Genomic DNA, 16,114 nt, shown 5'->3' with positions numbered 1-16,114 from the left:
GACTCGGAGGGAATCTAGTTATAGGTTCCCACACTGACCTTTTACAAGGGAAAGCCTTACAACTCATTTTAATTCTACAATCAGTCTTGGAAAGCACATTCATTCATTTGTTCCCTGCAATTTACCCTGTACCATCCCAGGTTCTGAGTCTACTGTAGAGAGGAAACCAGGTTCACCTCCTGCCTGTGTCCCTGCTCTCCACATCCCCACTAAGTCCTGCTAGATCACTTCCACCTCTGGTGTGCTTTACAACCCCAAGACTTTTCCAGGGACATGGGGATGCTCAGCCACATGTGCTCAGACCCTCCCTCCAAACTGAGCATGTGTTCAATGGACCATGCTACCTTCAACTGCTAAAGCAGAGGCCAGCAGCAAATTGAACAGTTATCTATTTTTGTTTTATTGGAACACAATATAACATGAAATAAATATTAATTTACCAAATTCTTAACAATTTCATAAATATTAACAGACATTTTACAGAATGTTAACTTAAATAAGAAAAAAGTATATATCAATTTTCCCTGGAGGAACATACTTCAATGATTCTGATATCTAAAATATATTTTAAATATTTTATGCTTTCTGGCAAAGTGTCAGTGTGCCTGAAATGTTTACTTTCCCTCTGAAGTTTAATTACACTGAAAATTAAGGCCTAATCCTTCATTGGCCATCATTCTCATTGCAGTAAAATGTCCTCCTCCAAAATCTTTGTCTACAACAAACCAGTTTAGTCTCAACTTTCTATTATCCACTCGGTGTTTATTACACCAAGAAACTCTTGCAGGTAGTCTAGGAATTGCTTTACTCTTCGTCTTTCTTGTCCACACTTTTTCTGTGAAAAAAGAAAAATGACAATAGGTATTATAGGAAACTGTTCCATAGAATTAGGCACAACCAGACACATACAGTTTCCACTGAATATGTATAACTTACTTTTTGGCGGTCAATGTGTTCCTTTATTAAAGACAAGTTTTGGAATAGCTTTTCCACACCACTCCCTTGCACAGTTTGGTTCTCCAATGTGCCTATTCCCTGAAAGATTTCTTCAGTGCACAGCTGGTGCTAAATGAGAAAAAATTTTTAAATGCAAATAATCAAAACAAGGTATAAAAATTTGATCCATTGGCCATTCTACAATGAATACATATTTCAAAACATCATATTGTACACAATAAACATGTATACATTTTATCAATGAAAAAATAATTATTTAAAATAATTTGGTCCACAAATTTTGGCTTTGTTTGTGGTATGAATTCCCTTCTCCATTTAGTTTTTTGTTTGTTTTCTTTTTTTTTTTTTTTTTTTTTTTTTTTTGAGACGGAGTTTCGCTCTTGTTACCCAGGCTGGAGTGCAATGGCGCGATCTCGGCTCACCGCAACCTCCGCCTCCTGGGTTCAGGCAATTCTCCTGCCTCAGCCTCCGGAGTAGCTGGGATTACAGGCACGCGCCACCATGCTCAGCTAATTTTTTGCACCATTAGTAGAGACGGGGTTTCACCATGTTGACCAGGATGGTCTCGATCTCTTGACCTCATGATCCACCCGCCTCGGCCTCCCAAAGTGCTGGGATTACAGGCTTGAGCCACCGCGCCCGGCAGTTTTTTGTTTGTTTTCTAAGCAACAAACCACCATATAGTCAGGCCTGGTGCAGTGGCTCACACCTTTAATCCCAGCACTTTGGGAGGCTGAGGCAGGTGGATCATGAGGTCAGGAGTTCCAGATCAGCCTGGCCAACACAGTGAAACTCTATCTCTACTAAAAATATAAAAATTAGCAGGGCTTGGTGGTGGGTGCCTGTAATCCCAGCTGCTCAGGAGGCTGAGGCAGGAGAATCACTTGAACCCGGGAGGTGGGGGTTGCAGTGAGCCGAGAGTGACAGAGCAAGCCTCTGTCTCAAAAGCAACAATAGCAACAACAAAAACCACCACATATTGAGATAAAATTTTCAAAAAGTAGATGAAGCTTGTATGATTACAGAGGAGTTTTATAAAGGATATAACTTAATTATGTAACCAGAAAAAAATGTTTTGAAAGTGTAATACATTGTGCATTAAACTCACCTCAATGTGATTTTACAGTTTTAGCCACTAATTTTATTCCATTTAAACTAATAAAATTATATATTTTACATTTTAATATGACAAGGACATATTCAAATGCATACAATATCATCATATAGTTATAATTAAGTATGCAGAAATTATTAATATAGGGCATTTATTATATATTTCAATGTCTACTGCTCATGGTTCTAAACATATAATCCTAAGTTGCTAATACTTTCAGAAAGACATTACAATGAAGAAGACCAGAGTCAGAACTGCACAGAGACTAGCAGGCACCTCTCACTCAGTGTGGAATCCTTCTGGAAAGAATCCCTGACATGAGGCTCTTTGGGAGGCAAACTAACAACATCCCCAAAGAGCCTAAACCACTTGTTGAAAGGATTCTACTTGTTAAAAAGTCGTTTCCCATATTTCTAAGTACAGACATTCACAACCACCCATATGAAAACAAAGGTATAGAAAATTAAATAGTTCCAATCATAACTAATGATTTACAGCTTAAAATAGGAAATTTACTTATTCATGCAATCATTTGATTGAATCATAATTTAACTTACATTTTTATGTGCAGGAACAGGAATCCTCAGGGTCTGAAAAGGAAAGAAAATATAATCTCTTTTTATAGCACACTGGCATTCACAACTTTTAATGGAATGTTTGCTGGTGATACACTTATCACCCATGTACTAACATGCTTAGAATTTTATTTATAACATATCTTTCTGTATAGTAAAGGAACCATCACAAATGATTACCTATGCACTTTAAAGACTGTAGGAATCAGAAAGAAAGTTACCTCATTGACCATCAGCAGAGTTCGATGAGTAGAAAGCAGTGCCAAAGTCTCTTTCACCAATGCACTTGTGGGACGTGCTGTGGGGTTGGCACACACGTGGGCAGCTCCAAGAGCTAGCAAACTCAAATGCAGAAGCATCCTCATGGCTCTGAAATGTTCTGCGTTTGCCTTTGGCAAAGAAAGTGCATAGTACAAGTCTGCATCCCCAATCAATTTATCCTCGGTCTGTCTTTGAGGAAATGAATAATTTCTAACAATCAGATAGAGAGTGCCTAATAATGGCATATTGTGAAACTAAATGTTTCCAATGCCTTGTATCTTAAAAAATAAATTTACTTTTATCTTTTAATAATAAAAATCCCTAATTTTCCCCTTTAAAAACATTTCCTATTACGAAGAAAATCTTTGGGTTAATACATCATTGCCCCATTTGCATTTTTTAAAATCAGAAGATTGAGTTCCTCTTAAAAAATGTGTACAAAAGGGAGAAGTATAAGGTAGACCACCAAACAGAATTTTATGCTAAAATATGGAAATATTGGGAATGTTTTTTCAGATTGGCTATGTTCTACCATGACTGTAGCTAGATTAATCTGTCTTAAAAGAAATTGAAAATACTGATGGGAAGATAGTGACTAAAACGGAGACTGCCAAGCCTTGGCAGTGTCAAGTTCTGTTCAGTGGGGTCTTGATTAGGATCCTGTCTGTTGCCAGTGACTAGAAACCTAACCTAAAGTGGTTGAAGATAAACAGGGAATGTATTGGGTCATAGAACCAAACAGTCCAGAAATGGAGGCTCTTTTACATTTTGATGGCTTCAGTGACTCTTCCTTGACTCCATTCTTGGGCAGCTTTCCCACTGAGGTCCCAAGATGATGTCCAGACTCCTAGATCTATATGTATTCTGTTCACGAGCAGCAGGAAAAAGTAAGCTGTGCTTTTCTCATTGTTTAATCAAAAGCTTTCGAATTCAGTCTCTTTCTGACAAGGGCCGCATGTTCATCCTTGAACTATGATCAGGGTGATTAGCTCTCCCTGGAGCTAGAGGTGACCCTCATCTCACCTCAACTGCATAGCTGAGAAATGTGGGGTCCCAGGTAGCAGTAAGAGGGACACAGATGCTGGGAAGGCAACCAATAAATATCTGTCACAGATTCATAACACATGGATGTGTCCTTTCCTTTATGTCCCACAAGCATGGGGGTGTCCTTTCACACCTTGGGCGGGCCATCAAATTAGGGGAATCAGCCTTTGTTCCTTAGGCTCAGACCTGTAATCCCAGAAAGGTGCAAATGAGGCCACCTCCTAGACCACACACTTCCTTTTTCCCTGGCCTGAGCAGACATGATGGAGGTGTATGTGGGCCATTGTTTTTAATAGAGTGCTTCTCTGAGCCTCCCGTAGTGGCTCTGTGTTGGCAGCCTAGAAGCCTGACTTTAGGCCTGTCTTGAGTATTGATAACAGATGACACCAAACACAAATTGTTGCCCAGAACACTTTTCCAAAGCTAGGTACAGTTCTGTATGAGTAGAGGGAGCTGGGAAGTAGACACACCTTTAATATACGTGCAATCCTAGCTCTGCACTGGAAGGATAGAGATAGTCTCGGGTTTCAGTGGCAGCCTTCTTGTACCATGTCTGGTTTTGTTTGTGCTAAAGTTTTGGGCCCTCGGTTAGAAGTGTCTGATTTGCACATTTGAGAAATGTTTTCCTTGAGACTGCAGAAGAAAAAAATCTGTCAGGAGTGAGGTAGGAATCACAATAGCCTTGGTCAAAGTGCTCTTAAAATGGTGTTCTCAGAAAAGCAGCAGAGTTCTGGCAGGAGCTTTCTCTTCCCAGAGAATATGAAAGAGTTCTCTCTGATTCCCCCTGACACCTTTGTGTTACACTGAGGAAGTTAGGTCTTAGGTGAAAGTTTCAGAGGAATTGCCAAATAACTTGTTCTTTTAGTACCTTAAATACACAAAGTTCTGAATGCTTAAATTATACCATAGGAGGCAGGGCAAGGTGGCTCATGCTTGTAATCCCAGCACTTTGGGAGGCTGAAGCAGGAGGATTGCTTGAACCCAGGAGTTTAAGACCAGCCTGGGCAACATAGTGAGGCGCCATCTCTACAAAAAATTAAAAATTAGGCTGAGCACAGTGGCTCATGCCTATAATCCCAGCACTTTGGTAAACCCAGGCAGTGGATCCCTTGATTTTAGGAGTTCAAGACCAGTGAGTGAAATGGGCAGGGTATAACACATCAAAGCTGGTGGGGATCATGTGAAACCACAGCATGCATGATTTGTCTAAAGGTGGCAGGTGCTGCTTAGCTCCAGCTGATAGTTGCCAGGTGACACCCTTGGGCTTACATTACCAGATCATTCAATTTTTCAGAAAAGACTTTACAAAAATAAGCCAAGCGTGATGATGTGTGCCAAGTAGTAATCCCAGCTACTTGGGAGGCTAAGGCAGGAGAATTGCTTGAACTTGGGAGGCAGAGCTTGCAGTGAGCTGAGATCACACCACTGCCCTCCAGCCTGCACAACAGAGTGAAACTCTGTCTCAAAAAAAAAAAGCCTGTTTATTATATATAATCTCTGGTACATTTTTTTGCCAACATTTTTCAAATGTTGGCAACTGTATAATGTACCATTTAACAGCCTCTGTTTTATAGTGAAACTATTGGTTCTTATTGGAAGGCTAGTTATAAAAAATACTTCTTATTGAAAATTGTATTTCTTTTAGAAATGTTTAATGGTGGCAAAGTACACATAAAATAAAATTTACTATCTTAACCATTTTTTAAATGTTAAAGCTCAATCGCCTTAAGTACATTCATAAAGTTGTGTGACGAATCTCCAGGATTCTTTTCATCTTGCAAAACTGAAACTCTGTACCCATTAAACAACAGCTCCCAACCCCCGCCCCCCTTCTCCCAGCACCTTGCAACTACTCTTCTACTTTCTGTCTTTGTGACTTTGATGACTTTCGGTACCTCATATACTCATACAGTACTTCGATTTTTGTGACTGGCTTTTATCACTTAGCGTAATGTCTGTTCTCAAGCTTCCTCCATGTTGTAGCATGTGTCAATTTCCTTCCTTTTTAAGGCTGAATACTATTTCATTGGATGTCTATATCATGTTTTGTTTATCCATGGTTTGTCATGGACACTAATGTTGCTTCCATCCTTTGGCTATTGTGAATAATGCTGCTATGAACGTGGGTTCATTTCTTATAAAGTTGTCATGTTATTAACTTTTCCTCTGTAAGTCTGATCTTCCCAACCGGACTTTACACTGTCTCAGAGTTGGACCTGTAAAATAATGTATTTGAAAGAGCTTTATTAATGCCAAACTTCAAATAAAAGTTAATGATTTTAAACTTCCATGCCCAAGAATTAAAAATAATGTATGTAGCTTCTCCACCCTCAAGGAGATGGAACACAACCCCCTTTCCTTAAGTGTAGGATACACAGAGTGAATTTTTTTTTTTTTTAAAGAGAACTATATGGAAAGGGGAGAATGAGAGGAGTAACTTCACAGTGGAGAAACCTGATCAACACTACTTCAGCTAGGCGATCCAGGTCAACGGTGGCAGTGAAACATCATGTTAATAGCATGTGCCCAGTGACTCACCCCTGTAATCCCAGCACTTTGGGAGGCCAAGGAGGGCAGATCACGAGGTCAGGAGTTCGAGACCAGGCTTACCAACATGGCAAAACCCTGTCTCTACTAAAAATACAAAAAAATGTGCTGGGCATGGTGGTGCCCGCCCATAATCCCAGCTACTCAGGAGTCTGAGGCAGGAGAATTGCTTGAATCCAGGAGGTGGAGGTTGCAGTGAGCCAAGATCTTGCCACTGCACTCTAGCCTGGGCAACAGAGTGACTGTCTCAAAAAAAAAAAAATAGCATATACCTTTGATATGATGTGATAAGAATGGAACTTTATCTCTGTCATCTTCCTCCCCCAAACCAGTAGCTTCTGCCTAACCGTGAGACAAACACTATGCATACCCAAATGGAAGGACAAAATGCCTGACCAGTGCTCCTTAAAACTGTTAAGGTCATCAAAAACAAGCACAGTCTGAGAAACTGACACAGCCAGAGGCCGCTAAGAGACATGATGACTACATACAATGTGGTATCATGGATAACACTCAGAAACAGAAAAAGGACAATGGGCACAACTAAGGGAATTAGAAAAAGCCTGGAGTTTAGTAATGTACCAATATTAGTAACTTAGTTGTGACAATTGTGCCATAGTAATGTTTACAACAGGGGCACACTGGAACTCTCTATACGTAACAGTCTTGAAACGTCTCTATAAAGCTAAAGTTACTTAAAATAAAAAGCGTATTAAAAATAATACTGCAGCCCGGGGTGGTAGCTTACACCTGTAATCCCAGCATTTTGGGAGGCCAAGGCGGGCAGATCACAAGGTCAGGGGTTTGAGACCAACCTGGCCAACATGGCAAAATCCTGTCTCTACTAAAATACAAAAATTAGCTGGGCATGGTGGCTGGTGCCTGTAATCCCAGCTACTTGGGAAGCTGATGAAGGAGAATTCTTGAACCCAGGAGGCAGAGGTTGCAGTGAGCCGAGATTGCGCCACTGCACTCTAGCCTGGGCAATAGAGTGAGACTCCATCTCAAAAATGATAATAATCATAATACTGCACACTGAAAAAAGTTAATGATTGTTTTTACCATTATTATTAAAAAGGCTTTGAGGCCAGAGGGTCATTTGGGCCCAAGAGTCTAAGACTAGCCTGGGCCACATAGCTAGACCCCATCTCACAAAAAAGACTTTGAATTCCATGAGTAAAACGCAGTTGGCACCTTTTAATTTTACCAGTAGATTATAAGCTCCTTGAGAATAACGTTTTTATTGAACTGATCTCTTTATCCTTGAGGACTAGCCTATTGGAGACAGTAAAATAAAGGTTTGTTGAGTAAATAACTGAATGAGCGAGCAGGCACTTAGAACAACTGTATTTATCTTTTGTTGTATTCCTTGAACAAATTAATGTGAATAGAGCAGGTCCTTGAAAAACTTTGCTTAGTTTCACATCATTTTATTATATTGTTGATAAGAACAGCAATTGCTTCCCAGCCAAAGCCATTGTCTATGTGAAGTTTGCACCGCTTCCCACATCCCAAAGATGTGCACACGAGGTGAATTGGCATGTCTACACTGTCCCAGTCTGTGTGAAAGTGTGTGCGTGTGTGTGTCTGTGTGTGTGTCTGTGTGTGTGTGTGTCTGTGTGCCCTGCAATGGAATGGTGTCCTATCCAGGATTGGTGCTCACCTTGTACCTTGAGCTACTGGGATAGACTCTGGTCACCTTCAAGCTTCAACTGGAATAGTTGGGCAAATAATTATGTATGTATAGCTCATAATTGTTTCAATGTTTAATATAGACATGTTTGGTCTTTATTTAGAAGTTTGATGATGTTTTTGTGACCAGAAATATGCCATAGGAACATAACCTTCATTCATATCAATTCGCCTATGGTAAAATTGGTTTTGTTATACATTCTTTCCCTTAAAGTTTGTTTCCAAGCTATTGGTGACATTGAGTGAGGATTACTGTACTGTGGAAACTTAAGAAGTCTTTCACTTGCAGCTGGGAGCCTGAAGTAACAAAACATCTTTAGCAGAACTCCCGTGTGAAAGAGAGCAAAGCTTTAAAGTTCAGAGGCAATGTGAACTACCATTTGGATTTTTTTAAATCCACATTATTTTAGAGAAATAGAAATTGGCAATCAGTACTCTGATTTTTAAATAATTATTGGTAATTTTATAATTTAGAAAAAGGACTTTGAATAATATTGAAAAGTTATATTGGTGGGTAACATCCATCCTTTTGCCCTAAAACCTTTATCTCTATTAGTGGGTAACACATGGGCAACATATTTTTAAAACTGATAACTGTGGTTTTTACTGTGCAGTCCTTAAGGTCAAATGACTCTTCCATGAACTGATTCTAATCAACTGGGGATGATGCCCCAAATTATTCATGGTGACTAAATGTAAATTGATAATATCTTTTTTTCTTCTTGACTCTATTCGAACTTCTATTCTTTCAATCTCCCTTTAATATGATTTTTTAATTGAATAAATAACATTATAGGAAAATAAACACAGAACCTCTTGGTACAGCAACTATCAGTTTTTTTAAAACATCTTCCAGTCCATATTAACACGTAGACAGTTTTTACAGAGTTTTAATCAGTGAATATATGCAGTTGTATTTCTTTTTTACTTAATATTTCTCTTTCACATATCTATACAGCTTTCCTAATTATTATTTTAGTGATTACCTGCTATTAGATGAAACTGATAGCACCATAGTTTCCATCACCATTTCCCAACTTGCAGGCACTAGGGGTGTTTTTAGCATTCCACCATTTTAAACAATGCTACTATAAACACCTGTGTAAATTTTTAAAAATTTCTTTATGCTAAGGAACTTGTATAATCATTTTTATAGCTTTTTTTTTTTTTCTTTGAGACGGAGTTTCACTCTTATCTAGGCTGGAGTGCAATGGTGCGTTCTCGGCTCACCACAACCTCCGCCTCCTAGGTTCAGGCAATTCTCCTGCCCCAGCCTCCTGAGTAGCTGGGATTACAGGCACGTGCCACCATGCCCAGCTAATTTTTTGGTATTTTTAGTAGAGATGGGGTTTCACCATGTTGACCAGGATGGTCTCGATTTCTTGACCTCGTGATCCACCTGCCTCGGCCTCCCAAAGTGCTGGGATTACAGGCTTGAGCCATTGCACCCGGCCTTATAGCTTTTGTTACATTTTACCAGATCACCCTCTGAAAATATTGAATACAGAAAAAAGAAATCTTACATTTTCACAGGGTTTTACAATTTATAAAGTGCTTTCACAAAAATTGTTTTGTTTAATTTTGATATCAGCACTGGGAGTAGATTTCTTTCCCCAAAGGTCTGTTAGCACCAGGCTTTACAGGTTTTGCTGGGAGAGCAAATGAGCCCATAATGAAGAAGTGACGCAGAAGCAGTGGGAATCAGTTTGATAAAAATGCTGGCAAACCTAAATAAATAATACTGGCTTAAAAATAAATGATTTCACTTATTTTCTTTCTTATTTGAAGACAAAGAGGAACAAAAATACTAAACAGTGATAATGTGGAAGGTTGGGGGTGATCAGCTGGCACATTTTACAGTTCTTTTTCAGAAGAATACTAATGATATTAACTTTAGACTTCAAAATAGGAATGTGAAACATATAAGAGTGCCCACTAAAAGACAGACTGTGTATCTCCCAAACCAGTAGAGTAAAACAAGGAATAAAGAAAGCTCATTTATTTTACAAAGCAACAAAGGAGACAAAGAAGCAAAGAAAAAGCACAGGAATAAGACATAAGCCTAAATTTACCAGCAATCACAGTAATTGAAAACAGATTAAAGTCATTTATTAGAAGGCAAATACTATAAAATTGCATTAGCAATCATCTATCAGCTGTTTTCAAGAGGTACACAATACAAAATGACATAGGAAGGTTGAATGAAAATCAAGGGAGAGATATACAGTAGGTCAGCCAGGCACGGTGGCTCACACCTGTAATCCCAGCACTTTGAGAGGCTGAGGTGGGTGGATCACGAGGTCAAGAGATTGAGACCATTCGCGCTAACTCCGGGAAAACCCATCTCTACTTAAAAAAAAAAAAAAAAATTAGCTGGGCGTGGTGGCACACACCTGTAGTCTCAGCTACTCAGGAGGCTGAGGCAGGAGAATTGGTTGAACCTGGGAGGCAGAGGTTGCAGTGAGCCAAGATCACGCCACGGCACGCCAGCCTGATAACAGTGAGACTCCGTCTCGAAAAAAAAAAAAAAAAAAAAAAAAAAGAGATATATAACAGGTCCTAGAATAAGTATGTTATAAATTTCATGAGAAAACAATTACTGATTCTTGGCCAGGCCATTGTCTTCGTGGAGTTTACACATCTCCTCGTGTCTGTGTGGGATTTCTCTGGGTACTCCAGTTTCTAACCATATCTAAAAGATGTGCATGTGTGGTGAACTGATGCATCTACATGGTCCCAGTCTGCGTGAGTGTGTGTGTGTGTGTGTGTGTGTGTGTGTATGTGTGTGTGTGTGTGTGTGTGTGTGTTCTGTGATGGAATGGCATCCTCTTCAGGGTTGGTGCTCACCTTTCACCCTGAGCTGATGGGATAAGTTCCAGCCACTTGCAAACTTGAACTGGAATAGTTGGGTAAATATTTATTTTACTTGCTTTTATGAATCTTTCTTAAATGTATCTATTGCTCACATTTGTTTCAGTGTTTGATATTGAATAGAAGTGTTTTCATCTGTATTTAGTACTTTGATGATGTTTTTATGACCAAAAATATGACCTATGAACTTGTCTCGTTTATATCAACTAGCCTATGATAAAATTGGTTTCACTTCCCTTAAAACTGTAATTTCCAAGAGCCAATTCATACTATTAAGCAAGGACTTACTGTTGTACTAGACAAACACTAGTCAAAAGAAAGCTCATGTACCAATATTAACATCAGAAAAAAGGCAGCATTATGTTAGAAAGTATTGTGAGAATAAAGAGGGTCTGAGGATAAGTGGGGCGGCTCACGCCCGTAATCCCAGCACTTTGGGAGGCCAAGGTGGGTGGATCACGAGGTCAAGAGATCGAGACCATCCTGGCCAACATGGTAAAACCCCATATCTGCTAGGAATATAAAAATTAGCTGGGCGTGGTGGTGCACTCCTGTAGTCCCAGTTACTTGGGAGGCTGAGGCAGAAGAATCGCTTGAACCTGGGAGGCAGAGGTTGCAGTGAGCTGAGATCATGCCATTGCATGCAGTCCAGCCTGGCAAGACTCTGTCTCAAAAAAAAAAAAAAAAAAAAGAGAGACAGAGAGAGAGAATAAAGAGGTTCCCTATTAGGTATAAAATAATATCTCTCCATAGTAGTTTTATTTTTCATTTCATTAATTTTAGTACCAATAAAACCAAATATTTTTTGGAAGTAGTAGTTTACTAAGAAGTAGAGACTTAACTCATTTGCCTTTTTATTTTAAGGATTAATCATTTTGAGTACAAATCTTTTCCACCCAGTCCTAGAGCTTTTATCTTAGTTTTATAGTTTCCACGATTACAGAGTTGAAATTTGGTTTGCAATGGAACCTGGTTACTTTGTCATGTCCATTTTTTTCTTTAAATTTGCTTTTTTTTCAAACTATTTAAAATTACAGACAGCATGATGCGCTATCATTAATACTTCCATATGCATCTCAAAAAAGATCATTTTCTTACATAGCAAAATATTATCACACCTAATACGATAAAATTAACAAGAATTTTTTATTATCTAATTTCCAGTATACATTGAAATTTCCCCACATAGCTCCCAAATTTCCTTCATATGTCTATGACCAAACCAGGTTCCAAAATAGGACCATACATTCCATTGGGGTGATATATATCTCAAATATTTTAATTTGCAACAATATGTTTTTTAATAACTCTTTTAAAATCTACAACAGTCTTTGCTTTAATGATAATGGTGTCTTGTAAGAGTTTCCACTTTCTGGATTTGCCTTTTCCAACCCTGTAATGCTGTTAGCTTAATCCTTGTAATTCCTGTGAACTGAAAATTACATCTAAAGTTATGATTAGATTCAAGTTCAACTTTTTTCACTTTTTAAAAAAAGCAAAACTGCATAAGAGATGATGTTGGGTACTTCATGCTGAGACCAAAGACAAGCAATATCTTGTCTCAGTGATTGCTAGTTTCTTTCTTTTGTTTTCTTTCTTTTTTTTTTTTTTTGAGACAGAGTCTCGCCCTGTCACCCAGGCTAGAGTGCAATGGCACAATCTCAGCTCACCACAACCTCCACTTCCTGGGTTCAAGCGATTCTACTGCCTCAGCCTCCTGAGTAGCTGGGATTACAGGAACCCGCCACCACACTCAGCTAAGTTTTTTTTTTTATCTTTTGTAGGGATGGGGTTTCACCATGTTGGCCAGGCTGGTCTCAAAGTCCTGACCACATGATCCACCCACCTCTGCCTCCCAAAGTGCTGGGATTACAGGCTTGAGCCACTGTGCCCAGCTGTGATTGCTACTTTCTTATGCTACTTTGGGTCATAAAATTCTCCTTTAAAAGTAGAGGTAATTACATTTCTCACTTCTTTTATTGCTTTCAGAAATATGTTTCTGAAATTTTATCCATCAGAACTTACAGTGGTAAGTGAAATAAAGTGTAGATTTGCTTTTTTTCTTCCTATTGATATCCAAGTATCCACAGTATTTATTTAAATGGTCTTGGTGGTTTACACAAATGTTTATATTTGTCAAAACTCATGGAATTGTACCCTGGAAAAGGGTGAATTTTACTGTATGTCAATTATGCTTCAATAAATCTGGCTTTAAAAAAATGATCTCCACTTGAATAGACAATTCTTCCAAGAAGATATACAAATGGCCAATAAACACATGAAAAGATGCTACTAATCATTATTGAAATGCCAATCAAAATTACAGTGAGATACCACTTTACACTCATCAGGATGGCTACCATCAAATAAACATCAAATAACAAGTGTTGGCAAGCATACGTAGAAATTGAAACCCTTATGCATTGTTGGTAAGAATGTAAAATGGTACAACCACTGTGGAAAACAGTATGGCAACTCCTCAGAAAATGAAAAATCGAATTTCTGTATGATCTAATAATTCCACTTCTGGGTATATGCCCAGAAGAACTGAAAGCAGGGCCCAGAAGTGACATTTGTATACCCACGTATATAGCAGCATTATTCACAATAGCTAAAATGTGAAAGCAACCCAAATGTCCACCAACAGATGGATAAGCAAAATATGATATGTTAGTAATGAATCTCATTCAACCTTAAAAATGACCAAAATTCTGACATATGCTACAGCAGTCCCCAACCTTTTTGGCACCAGGGACCAGTTTCACGGAAGACAATTTTTCCACAGATAGGGGTCGGGAGGGTGCTGGTTTTGGGATGAAACTGTTTGACCCAGATCATCAGGCATTAGAATCTGTAAGGCAGGGATCCCCAAAATACCGCCCGCGGGCCACATGTGGCCCCCTGAGGCCATTTATCCGGCTCCCCGCCGCACTTCAGGAAGGGGCACCTCTTTCACTGGTGGTCAGTGAGAGGAGCACAGTATGTGGCGGCCCTCCAACGGTCTGAGGGACAGTGAACTGGCCCCCTGTGTAAAAAGTTTGGGGACGCCTGCTGTAAGGAATGGGCAACCTAATCCTTCTTACAGGTAGTTCAAAATAGGGCTTGTGCTCCTATGACAATCTAATGCCCCCACTTATCTGAAGCCCAGCTTGGGTGGTAATGTTCACTCACCCATTGCTCACCTCCTACTGTGAGACCAGGTTCCTAACAGACCAGGTATGCGTACCTATCAGCCGTCCCCCGCCAGCCATCCCCCATCAGCCGTCTGGGGGTTGAGGACCTCTATGTTACAACATGGATGAACTTTGAGGATAATAAGTGAAATGAGCCAGTCACAAGAAGATAAATATTGTACGATTCCACCTATATGAGATACTTAATAAGAAATTTATAGAGACAGTAAGTAGAATGTTGGTTGCCAGATACTGGAGGATGTGGGGAGGAGAGGGTTATTGTTTAATGGGTAGCATGTTTTGCAAAATGAAAAGATTTGTAGAGGTGAAAGGTGGTGATGGTTGTACATGAATATACTTAACAGCACTGAAATGTACACTAAAAAATGGTAAGGATAGTAAATTTTATGTGTATTTTACAATTTTTAAAATGGAAAAAAAGGTCTTTAGTCTTTTCCCATTGTTTTACTACATTTGCTTTGCCAAGTAAGACATTCCTATATAATTTTAATGTTTTGTTCCATTAGTTACTTTAAGTATGTTGTAATAACTGACACTTTCAGGTTTTGTTTTGTTTTGTTTTGTTTGAGACGGAGTTTCGCTCTTGTTACCCAGGCTGGAGTACAATGGCGCGATCTTGGCTCACCGCAACCTCCGCCTCCTGGGTTCGGGCAATTCTCCTGCCTCAGCCTCCTGAGTAGCTGGGATTACAGGCACGCACCACCATGCCCAGCTAATTTTTGTATTTTTTTTTTTTTTTTTTTTTAGTAGAGACGGGGTTTCACCATGTTGACCAGGATGGTCTCGATCTGTCGACCTCGTGATCCACCCACCTCGGCCTCCCAAAGTGCTGGGATTACAGGCTTGAGCCACCGTGCCTGGCCACTTTCAGATTTTTTAAACCTGGTACAGCAAGAGATTATTTCTCACTTGTTTTCCCCACTTGCATCCTTTGACACATAAATATATGTATTAGATTCTTTCTGTAAGTTATTTGCTTGGGATTTGTGACTAGAGAAACATTTCCTACATTTTTCCAAGGCAGGCAGAGGCAAATTATACCACTACATTAATTCCAAGTTTTTGTTTTATTTAACTGTCTTCAATAAAACTTTACTACTGTTTTAGTAATTTTTATACATGTTCCTCTGGGCCCTTGCATGTGATACCCCTCCATTAAGTTTGTTTCCAAGAAAGCAGTATTCTTAGTTACTTCTGAGACAGGTAACTTCTTTCCCCCTCTCTTTTTTTTTTGAGACGGAGTTTCGCTCTTGTTACCCAGGTTGGAGTGCAATGGCTTGATCTCAGCTCCGGAACCTCCACCTCCTGGGTTCAAGCAATTCTCCTGCCTCAGCCTCCCGAGTAGCTGGGACTACAGGCACTCACCACCATGCCCAGCTAATTATTGTATTTTTAGTAGAGACGGGGGTTTCACCATGTTGACCAGGATGGTCTCGATCTCTTGACCTCGTGATCCACCCTCTTCGGCCTCTCAAAGTGCTGGGATTACAGGCGTGAGCCACCGCGTCCGACCCTTTTCCCTTTTTTTTTAAAGGTATCTATTGCTATCCAGTGGCAGCGCTGATCGGAATGGATTACCTCTACATTCTTCGTATTTGCAGAGTGCTTTCAGTTTTAGTTCCCAGACTTTAGGTCTTAAACGCGCCTTTACACTCAAAAATTACCGAGGACCTCAAAGAGCATGTATGTGAGTTATAATTATCAACATTTACTCAATTAGAAATTAAAATTGATATTTCTAAGTGCAAGAATACACGTGCACACATTCCAATAACCACCACTGTAATGGCGTCATCACATGTTATGTGACCACTGGAAATTACCATAGGAACATTAGAGAATGAGAATGAAAACGAAAA

The 16,114-nt window shown here is 39.5% G+C and overlaps 1 protein-coding gene across 1 annotated transcript; it reads right to left on the bottom strand.

Annotated features, from left to right (window-relative positions):
- Window positions 1-379: 379 nt before the first annotated feature.
- Window positions 380-3,011, bottom strand: IL5 (interleukin 5). Its single transcript, XM_003920610.2, has 4 exons — window positions 2,868-3,011; window positions 2,629-2,661; window positions 937-1,065; window positions 380-835 (listed from the first exon to the last, which is right to left on the bottom strand). The coding sequence occupies exons 1-4, from the start codon at window positions 3,009-3,011 to the stop codon at window positions 737-739; spliced, it is 405 nt and encodes a 134-aa protein (XP_003920659.1). The 3' UTR covers window positions 380-736.
- Between the last annotated feature and the right edge of the window lie 13,103 nt (window positions 3,012-16,114).

Source organism: Saimiri boliviensis, chromosome 1 (genome assembly GCF_048565385.1).
Source record: "Saimiri boliviensis isolate mSaiBol1 chromosome 1, mSaiBol1.pri, whole genome shotgun sequence".
NCBI lineage: Eukaryota > Metazoa > Chordata > Mammalia > Primates > Cebidae > Saimiri > Saimiri boliviensis.
This window is presented reverse-complemented; position numbering and strand designations above follow the sequence as displayed.